The 11,412-nt window shown below is 38.0% G+C and overlaps 1 protein-coding gene across 1 annotated transcript in view; it reads left to right on the plus strand.

Moving 5' to 3' along the window:
- Nucleotides 1-11,412, plus strand: part of MARCH1 (membrane-associated ring finger (C3HC4) 1, E3 ubiquitin protein ligase) — a 635,452-nt gene that overhangs the window by 426,362 nt on the left and 197,678 nt on the right. The window contains exon 3 of the mRNA XM_006892768.1: nt 2,026-2,105. Coding sequence (XP_006892830.1) covers nt 2,026-2,105 — 80 coding nt within the window. The remainder of the gene's footprint in view (nt 1-2,025; nt 2,106-11,412) is intronic.

Genomic DNA, 11,412 nt, shown 5'->3' on the forward strand with positions numbered 1-11,412 from the left:
TCTCTGTAGATGTTCATTGAAATGAAAAATAAACAACCTAAATTTAAAAAAGTTTCGACTAAATTTATGATTCAATTCCTATTGTCCACGCTGCACCTCAGACCCTCCAGGTTTTAGTGGGCTCAAGAGAATTCAGCCGATTTCCCCACTAACCTTTTTCCTTTCAGTTGAGTCTCAATGCAGCTCAGCCCAGCTCGTGGATTCCAGCTTTTGCTGGGTCCGCGGTGGGACCACTGTGGGACCGCTGCAGGACAAGCAGGCAGGGCTCCGGTTTTTAAAGCTTCTAAAATAATGTATTAGCAAAAGTTCTGATTCAAAATCCTACTGTTCGCGTCACGCTGTGATGGTCAGTCTCTGTGGAGCGTAAAGTACTCTCTGGTATCCTCTCTACACAGGCTGCTATCGCTCTGGCTCTTCACACTGTGCTCTCCACCTCCGCCATCTTCCCCGCCCTCCACCAATTTCTTTTGGTGCAATGACTCTGAATACTCTTTCTATCTTCTTTTAATACTTCCTGGATCATTTCATATTCTGCCAAAAGCATCCTTAAGTATTGCAACTCGAGGCTTGAATTTGTTCTTTAGTTCCTTGAACTCAAAAAATGCTTAGCTAGAAACTAAAAAAAAACTCTTAATTCATGGCCATCAAGTTGAAACCAAGTCATAGCTGAGCGCATCATATTTAACTCTAAGTCACCTAAAAGCAAACAGCAACAAAAATTAAGAGAGAGATTACCACCTTTCTCCTATGGAACCACTACTGGATTTGAACTGAGAGAGAGGTACCACCTCTGTGTTAGCAGCACAGCCCCTATCCACAAGACCACCAGAGCTCCCTAATTAGTTCCCTATTCCTACTTGTGAAAAGAGGCTTCTATTTTTTTTCCTATAAAACAAGAAAATATGTATAATGTTTACCAAATAAGTTTCTTATATTAATGAATAAATATGTGTAAAATACTTAGAAGTGTGAGTCACACATAATATTCAGCCAAGTTTTGTACTGAAAGAATTAAAAGCACAATCTAGTTGTACAAAGCATGATGTCTTCAGGTTATAAATCCTAAATATACTTGATTGATCTTTTGCTTTATTATTAACATCTTTGTCTATATTAAACACAAAAGTTCAAATAAGTCAAAGGGAGTAAAAATAATATTCTCTAAAGGCAGGATTTTAGTGAAATGTGTTGAACTTTGTATCAATAACCTATTTTTTTTCATGTGCCCTTGCATTCCAGTATGTCCTGTGGTGCCACATTTAAGGCCTTTATTGCTAAATGAAGTTAGCAGTTCAGGCTCACTAGTTATACGCTGGGGCAAGATGTGGCAGTCTGCTTTGCTAAGATTACAGTCTTGGAAGTCTTTTGGACGGCTCTACTCTGTTCCACAGGATTGCTATAAGCTGGAATTTACCCAACAGCAATGGATTGGTTTCTAGGGTTTTTTTTGGTGTGTTTTTCTTTTCTTTTTAGACTCAATATGATCGATGACTGGCTTAAGAGATATAAAAGGTCAATAGCACTGTGATAGATTTCTTTGTGTCAATGACTAATAGTAATAGCAATAACCATAGACTTAAATATCACAAATTATTTTCAACTATATTATCTCTTAGATACTAACCTAATGTTAACTGCAGAAAAACATTACTGGCCATTTGATTATCCAAGTTTCTCACGTAGTTCTTATCCTTGTGACATAGGACCTTAAAGTGTTACCCATTTGTTTCAAGGCAAACTAGGCCAGTCCAAGTTTACCGTAACAAAATAGAAAGTGTCAAATGATCTTTCTCACAAATGAAGAAACAGCAAAGTGATACAGCTTCTCAGCTGCTCCAAGTTCCTCAAATAAGTTTTATTTTTGCAAACAGAACAGTCTAACTTCCTGTATTCTGTGAGCTGCATATGAGCAACATGACCGGCAGCCACATTTGTTGTAATTTTTTAAATATGTGGAAAAAAAGCAAGATATCAACTATGTATTATCTGAACCAAGATGCCAAATTATCTAACTTGTTTCTCCAGGCAAGCAGTCCAACAACAGGGACAGCTCCCAGGAGCCAGTCACGGTTGTCTGTCTGTCCATCTACTCAGGACATCTGCAGGTAAGTGCTGGGCAAATGAACCTATTCCATTTCCTTTAGTTCTAGTGTATTGTGTTCCTTGTTTACCTGTGTAGCTCTTGCTTCTATCTTATATTGTCTATGGAGAAGTTGTACTGGCTTAATTTGCTCCCTTTATTTTATGTCTTTCAGTTGTTCTTTCTTTTACCACCTTCTAGCCCATGTTCTCATTTTCATCTTTCTCTCTCTTTGTTTTTCCTGGCTTTCCTCTCCATCCTCATTGCCCATCTTCTGCCTGCTGCTCTGCCAGATCTGACATCTTGCATGACATTTCAGAAGATGCGTCTGAGCATTGCACCCCTGTCGTGGTGCTCAGTTCTGCTAGGCAAGAGTCTGGTCAAAAACCAATAAAACAGAGGCCTAGGAGGAGGAGAAGGACTTCAGAGAGATATGAGCATGCAGGTGAAAAGACGAAAGGGAGAAGAAATGACTTTCACCTTGCAATCTCAACTCCCAAGTGGAGTGAGCTTCAGACAGATTCTTCAAATTCATCATCTTCAGATGAGAGTCATTGGATTCAGGCTAAAAGAAGAGCTCAAATTCAATTCAGACTCTCACGGAGAAGAAGGATAAATGATAATAAGTCTTGTGGAAATTTAGATGAGTCTTTCACTCCTAGTAGAACTGAACTTGCTGATTTGGGAGCCAAACGGACAAACCAACAAGAGCAGCTCACTTGTGAGAGTTGCTTATTAAATCAGCGGAGAGGAAAGAGCACAAAGTACCAAGAAAGCAGTCTTTCTATGCCTACAGAATCCTTTGAGATGAGCGCATCCTCAAGGATTCGTGAGGAAATCAAAGGTAGATGCCACCAAAGAGGCCCTCAGCTCTCACATAATCCTAAGCAAACTGAAACAACCAAGAAAAGATTTTTGGAGAGAGATTCCAGCACTGAAATACTGGATGCTCCAGAAGTTGGCAAGTGTGTGGATGATACTGGGCCTCAGGTGAATACCTCTGTTCAGAAGTCTTCTGCCATCTACGATGATGAGTCTGATAATTTTGAAGTATGCAGGTTAGTCACTATTGAGAAAGACTTGATGTCATTCAAATGCATAACTTCCTCCTATGACTTGGGTATGTGTCCGGCACCTATTCCCAAAGTTGCACTTTATTCTGTTTCATTGATATAAATTGATAAAAAAGAAAAGGTGGGCATTAGAAAAACAACACATAAAATGTATCCATGGATTTAGAAGCTATTACAGAATAGCATTAGTGATCCTTTCTCTTTAGTTTCTTTTCATTAGAATTATATTTTGGCAAGGAGACTGTGAAGCCCAACAAGTCTTATACTGATTCTAGTTAGACTAACATTGCTGGAGAGAATCTAAATGAAATTGTATGAAACTTTAGGTTTTTCAGGGCAAAGGGCTAAACTGCTAGCCCTCTGACAGAAAGCTCTTAAAGGTTTGTCCCTTCTAGCTCTGATTTCAGAGGATAGCCTCTGAAATTGGTGCTCATTTGTTCTTCAAATGTGTAACTCAAGGATTCAAGACTAAAAGTGCACAGGCACAGCTTGTAGACCTCTCTCTGAGTTTACTGGAGTCTTTGAGGATGGAAACCACATTAACTTCAGTGACACTGATATACTAAAGGGTTTCACTTTGTAGAAATGTCCTAGTTTACGAGATTGCATTCTTCCACTTTTTATCCACAGTATATATTTCAAAAGAATTCCATTTTTGAAAAAGTCATAGGAATATTGATATTGATATGCATAAATGAGGCAATTATAAATAAATCATTAAAGATACAAAAAAATTTCATATCACACAAAATAATTTATATTTATAAGATTTTATCTGGAAGCAAAAAACCCTTTGCTACAAAATGCTTGATGGGTTTAGTTCATTTTCCTAAAGGTTGAGGTGGCTTTATAAAACATGAATTTGTTCTTCTGTGAATCAGATTACCCAGAAAATGTTATTTATGTCTACTGAGGGCAAAGTAAGATGGAGAATGAAGCTACATAGATTAATAACATTAGAATGATGCATTTCTTATAAAAGTTATAAGATGATCATTCATAAAGTGCTCATTTGCTTGTTCATTCCACAAATACCCATCAAGTATCTAGTATGTACCAAACATTTTTCTAGATCTTGACAAATGGCATCATGTGTGTAGTTTCTGCTATTATAGTCCTTAGAGATCAAGGGAAAACACAGGTACAAAATACAGTCAGGATCCATATATAAATGTTAATGTGATAAATATGGTGAGAGTAGATGACAGGAAAAATAACCAGTTGTGGAAAGTCAGAGAGCTTTCTGAGTTAGTGACCCGCAGACTGAGGCTCAAAGGACTGCAGGAATTAATCTAAGAAGGAAGTGGGAAAGAACTCTAGGATGCTAGTGCTAATAGCGTGAAGTGAGGGAGAAAGAAGGACTTGGCTATTGTGGCCAGGGTTTAGTGAGGAAGGAGTGGGTGGAGAGGATGACAGTGGTAAGGGAAAGAAGAAATCCACTAAACAGGGCTATGTAAAACAGGCTAAGGGTTCTGAACTCTATTTTTAAAACGTTCAGATTTTAAAAGGAAGTGGTGCAATTTTAGTTTTGTTTGACTATTTCTTGTAATCTTTTGAACATGATTAACTGTGACTCTGCTGAAAAATTGAACTAGTCTAAACCACTACTTCTGTTTGTAACCCAAGAAATCCCCATTCGCAACCATCTGTTGTCACTTCCTAAGTTTACTTCCAGTATAAAATTTAATGGAAGACTGCCAGAAAGAAGCTGTTGTTGTTGGGTGCCACTGTTAGGTGGTGGTGTTGTTAGAGTCAGTTTTAAGTCATAGCAACACTATGTACAGCTGTCCAGTACTGCATCATCCACACAATCATTGTTGTGTTTGATTTTATTGTTACAGTGATTGTGTCAATCCATTTTTGTTGAAAGTCTTCCTCTTTTTTCTGATTTTGTTTTACTAAACCCTTTCTCAGACACCAGACACTCCTGATAACATGTTCCAAAGTATTTGAGAGAAATCTTGCCATCCTCATTTCTAATGGAGTCAATGGCTATTAGAGAAAAAACAACAAGAGCAGAAGGAAAAAAAACAAACCCACAATGCTTGCATTTAAAGAATTACTAGTCATTACTGATTCTCCTGGCTTAAAAGTAATATTCTGGAGGAACTTTTTCAGAACCTACAGTCTCTTAATGTACATTAGATTAATGGTACCGTAAGTATTACTTCTTGTTGTAGGTTATCAAATATGCTATTGGCAACTATTTTCTAGATACTGAGAATTAAAAAAGTGATGAAAAACTTGCTCCTTGATAAGTGGTAACAATTGAGCACACACTTGAAAATACAAAAGCACTGGACAAAAGTATAGGACAAGACCCAGCACAATGGTAAATAACTAGAAATGATGCAAGAATGTGAAAACAATTCTCTAAGCTTTGACAATACAGAGCCTCTTCAAGAGGAGGTAGGACTCTAAATGAGAGAGGAGAATTTAGATTGTTAGGAGTGCATGAATCACTATTCCAGCCATCTCAGGCAAGCAGAATAACTAGTCCACATAGGGAAAAGTAATGAACTTGTCTATTTAAGAACTTTGTGTGATTTCTGGTGATTAAATTGGGAGATTGGCTTAGACTAATAAGAATTAACTTTAAAAAAGAATGTGAAGGAAATGTATATAGCATTTCAACTCTGTTCTGAGCATTTAAAACTGTTTCAATGGGTTTCTTAAGTCTCAGGAAGGCTCTTCAGATGTTGAGAAAAATCAGCAGGATCCAGAAAGGCTTCATGAAGGTCTCTTTTATACAGTGGAATTCTACAGTTTTCTTATAAAGTTTTGTAATTTATATGTGTAAACTCACGTCAGAATCAACTCATAGGTGACCCTCAAGAGGGTGTTAAGAAGTTGTAAATTGCAGAGAATGAGGTTGCCTATCTTTCTTCCACAGAGCAGCTGGTGGATTCGAACTATCCATCTTTTGGTTGACATTGAAACTCCCCATTGCTAGGCTACCAGAGCTCTGTTCATAGCAACCCTATGAATAAAAGACCTGAAGCCTTTGAACTATTGACATTTATGAAAGTTTGTAGAGTTTCTGGAGGCATGGTGTTTAGCAAGTGGATATCACTCCTGCTTAAAGCAATTTCTATTTATATTTTTATATATTTGTGTTTGTACTTTTTTATCTTTACAAATACACACATTTATATATATATATGTGTGTGTGTGTGTGTGTATATATATACATACATATACATATACATATATACATACATACATACATACATACACACACATATAACCCTGATAGTTTTGTGGTAAGGAGTTGCATTGCTAGCCCAAAGGTATGCCATTCAAATTCTCTAGTGTAGCATGAGCCATGAGAGAAAGATGACAAATCTCTTCCCATGGGATTGTCTCCATCTGAAAACCCCCCAGAGGGTCATGTATGAGTTGGTTCCAACTCAATGACACCTAACAATGACAACACAGATAGTAGGTATGTAGGTAGATAAATAGAGGCAGGTTTGGTGGAGCATTATAGAGTTACAGTGTTCACCTACATCTCTGAAGATACATAGTCTGGAAGAGAAATCTTAATTTCAGAGAACAAGCTGTAATATGAAGGAAACATCCTACTATGTGAGGTACGTAGGGATAGAATAAGAATCATAGCAATGGAAAGTGAAATAAATTACATCAAGCTAGCAAGAGAACAAACAGCGATGTCTTAAAGAGGGTGCAGCTGGAGTGCTCTTTGAAGGCAAGAATGATGAGGCTTCTCCTCACGTACTTTGGGCGTGTTGCTAGGAGTGGCTATTCCTTGGAGAAGGACCTGATTCTGGGAAGGGTGGAGGGTTGGCGAAGGAGAGGAAGGCCCTCAACCAGGTGGATTGACACAGTGACTATTTCAATGGGCTCTTGTGTGTTGGGAAGTGTGAGGATGATGCAGAATAGAAGAGGGTTTAGGCTTGTTTTGAGATGTACTGAACTTGATGGCACCTAACAACAACCACAAATAAATATTTTTCTGTCAAATGAATTTCAACTCATAACAACCTCTTATATTGCCCCGTAGAGCTGTCCTCCAAAAGATTTTAGAAGTAGATCATTAGCTTTTCTCATGATTTTCTTCTGGAAAGGTTTGAATTGACCTTTCTTAATTGTTTGCACCATCTAAGGACTCCTACCAAATGTATAATAATAATCTTATTACTTGGAAGTGTTGAGACTATGAGACATAAGAGTCAAGGATGGCAATTAAACATGGAAAAATAGATTGTTATTTATTACAAAGACAGAAGAGGTCAAAAAGGAAGCTGGTTTGGGAAAGAGATGGTGAGCTGCAGCACATTATTTGTGGTGACAGTGACATTCTAGAGTCAGCTGTCCAGTAGACATTATGCAAATTGCGATTGAAACTCAGCAGAGCAGTTAGTCAGGGCTAACTTTGTAATTTTTCAATCATTAATGGGTAACACACAGTGTAACACTAAACAGTTATGCAATTGTACTTATTACAAGAGACAGGACAGGAGCACAAAGGTATTAAAAATTTTGCAAAAAAGATATATGTATTCATTATCAGAGAGGTGACAGTGATTCTTGGAAAGTAAATGACATCATTGAATGAGACATTATGTAGGAGACAAGCTACCGAATGGACACGGCTTGAGCAGCAGCCCATCCTGAATCATGGAGGATTATGACTCCCGAGAGATGCAGTTCACAGGAGCTTGCACTTCTGCTGCTGCAGACATAAAGACAGGAACAAGCTTAGTCACAACCACAAAGCAGAAGAGGTTCTAAACTCTTTCCTCTTTTCTGTTCCTGCCATTTAGTCCCCTTATATATTTGCTACCCTCTTTCCCACCCTCATTTAAGCTTTATTCAAAGAAAATGTATCAGGTTATTGTAACTTTAAAAAGAGATTCTATTTTGGGTTTCTGAGACAGTAAATCTTTACATGAGGAAACTGTCCATCATCCTTCCTTGGAGCAGCTGATGGATGTGAACCACTAACCTTTTGGTTTACAATGCAACACAATGCACACTACGCCATACTTTATTATTGTTTAGAATTATTTTAAATAATGGTACTATAATATACTGATTTGGTCACCAGTATGGGGCTGGAATCTAGGTTGGGAAGTGGTTTGGAGCAGCTGGATCCTATAGAGGCTTGTTTTCTAGTTCTGGTGAGGATTAGGGTGGAATGATTAGTCACAATTGGGTGTGAGTTTATTGTATTCAGCCTCCAATTGGAAAAGAAATTTGGGGCCGAGTGCCTGGTTTTAACTGTTATTGGCCAAACATTCTCCTAAGTGGTATGGCACTGATCTGTCCATTTGCTCTACAGAGGTAACTCATGGTGGCTGTGATGCTAAACACTGTGACACTGATGCGTCAAATGCAATAATGGTTACCCACAGTGAACAGTGTTTGGTGGAGCTCCCTGATTAAAACAAGCTTGGAACGAGGAGTGGCATCCACTTCTGAACCAGCTTGCCTTTGGAAACCCTATGAACTTGGAGAAACAATTAAAGTTATACAAACGTTCAGGTCTTTCATTCACGGCAATTAACAATAACAAACAACAATATGCTATAGTTTGGGGCAGAGAGAAGGACTTTCTCTTATTTACAAAATTGTAAATTTGAATGACATGATGATTTTCTTTAGTGCAGACTTTAAAATCTTTCATATAATTTATAGGTCTCTGTATAGTCTTTCTATAAGGTCTGCCTCTCATTTAAATATCCTTCAGTAACAATAACTACTTCAGGCTACTAACTGAAAGATTGATGATTTCAATCCATCCAGAGGAACCTTGGAGGAAATATTTGTCAGTTTATTTCCAAAAAATCAACCAATAAAAACCCTCTGGAACACAGGTCTGCTCTGATATTAATTTCATTCACACTGGTCTGCTTTCAGTTCCTTGAAAGTGCCTGGTGCCTGGACAGCCTTTATGCTAGTCCCCCTATGTCCTTTTCCAGATTAACTTTTAGTCATTATTCACATCTCAATTTAAAGGACCTTCCTGACCATCTCACCAACACTTAGCTCTCCTAACATGCCTTTTCACAATATAATTTTTCATTGGTGACATTGGGTTATTTTTGTGATTGGTTACATCAGATTTGTTCTCTAAAGTATCCTGTTCTTTTACTGAGTACCCTTGAGTCAGTCGGAACGAACCCATAGCCGACCCTCCAGCAGTTTTTCAGAAGCAGTAAGTTGAACCCGAGATGATTGCTCATTCTTTTCCCATGGAGCAGCTGGTTGGTTGATTTGAACTGCATGCCTTTGGAATTACAGCACAGTTTCTCACCACTAGGTCACAAGAGCTCCCTACGTTGCCTAAAACAGTGCCTATAAGATAGTTCAAGTACACATATAGTTATGCTGCTGTTACTTTTTTTAATAAGTTGTTAATTGTTGAGTCAGCTCAACACATGCCAACCTTAAGTATAACAGAAGTAAACAGTGTTTCATCCTGTGACATCTTCAAGATTTCTGACACATTTGAGCCCATTTATGAGGCTTTTGTGGAAGTGCATATCACTGAGATGTACCTTATTTTCGCTGGCATTCTCCTTTACCAAATGTGATGCCATTTTCTAACAACTGGACTTCCCTTTGATGTGTCCTAACCAAGCAAAGCAAATCTCACATTTTCACTTCCAAGGAAAAGTATTTCTTTTTAAGGTGGATTTTTTCCCCCCTTCTTCAAGTGGGCAATGGTATATTCAGTATTATTTGCCAACACTTTAACCAAATAGACCAATTTTTTCCTCTGTCTTCTTTTTTCACTGATAAGTTTTTACACAAGTACAAGGTGCTTGAAAATACTATTGCTTGATTCAAGCTCACCCTAGGTTTCAAAGTGACATTTTTGTTTTCTGGAACTCTAGAGAAGTCTTTTGCAGTAGATTTCCTTGATGAAATGTGACTTTTGCTTAACTGTTGTTTTAATAATGAGATTTGGGGTAAGATTGTTTTTTCATGCTGAGACTTAATCTTACCGTGTGAATTCATGGCACTAAGTGGAAGATTATTTCACCTTTTCTAGAGTCACCATGTAAAGAAGACTCTTCCCATTAGTTCTCAAACTTAGTATGAAGTTGTGTAAACTTGAAGACTTGCTTTAAGAAAGATAACTGCTTTAAGCCAACTCCAGAGTGTCTGGTGCCTTTTGTTTGGAGCAGGGCCCTTAAAGTGCATGTACCCAGATGATAGAGAAAGTGCACTTTGAGAACCACTACTCATTGCAGTAAAATTTGCTTTTGGAGGAAAGGATGGACAAGAATTGGATGATGCTTGGGAAACAGAAATAATGGGCGTTTAAAATTTCCTATTATATTATAAACACTGGGGGCCTGCTGTTAAAGGGTTGTGCTGCCAACCTATTGGCAGGCAGTGCAAATCCATCTGATGCTCCATGGGAGAAGGATAAGCAATCTCCTCCCATGAGATTTATAGCCTCTGAAAATCCTATAAAGTGTGAGCTAACAGCAGTTTCCAACTCATAAGTACATAACAGAACGCCAGTCATATTATAAGGGAGCTCTAAAAGCATAGTCTATAGGAAATTGCACTGCTAGTCCACAAGCGTCATCTCTCTGGCAGTTTGAAGCCATCAAGGGAGCCATGAGAGAAAGACTGCCAATTTCTTCCCATGCAATTACAGTTTCCAGAAACCTGCTGGAGGGTCGGATGAGTCAGTTCCAACATGACATCAATGAGTGAGTATTATATTATGAACGTAGACATGAAGCATAAATAAATTGCTTTTGTTGGTTTTATACTGTAATACTAGTATAGCATAGATTCTGCCATCAAGAGTTAACACAGTCCCAATTTTTCTGGGAAATTGGATGTCAAGGTTTAACTGTTGTTTCTTTCAAACCCGCTTCCTCATCCTAACCACTCCCACTTCTTTCAGAGACTCCACAAATCCCTTTAATGTCCACGTTTTAAAAAAATATCTTTTCTTCTGCATTGGATGTATCCACTTTTCTAATCAAGTTTTGTCAAAGGCTGTTGATCTAGATCTTCTTTCTAGTTCTCACTATTTAATTCCATGCCCTTGTCATACTTTTCTTTCTCTCCCCCTAGGTCAACTCTCTAGCTTACTACCAATTTTGGTTAAGGTTTAAAAAAAAAAAGACAGATAGTCATTCAGATGAGCTTAAGCAAGAAAGAACTATGTAGACCACAGAAACAAGAAGTCCAGCAGCAGAGACAATCTTCAAGATTCCAGAGAATCAAGTATTCTTAATCTCTGTCTCTCTCACTTCCTCTCCCTCC

The sequence above is a fragment of the Elephantulus edwardii genome, unplaced genomic scaffold (assembly GCF_000299155.1).
Source record: "Elephantulus edwardii isolate Elephantulus edwardi_28Jun2011 unplaced genomic scaffold, EleEdw1.0 scaffold00119, whole genome shotgun sequence".
Taxonomy (NCBI): Eukaryota; Metazoa; Chordata; class Mammalia; order Macroscelidea; family Macroscelididae; genus Elephantulus; species Elephantulus edwardii.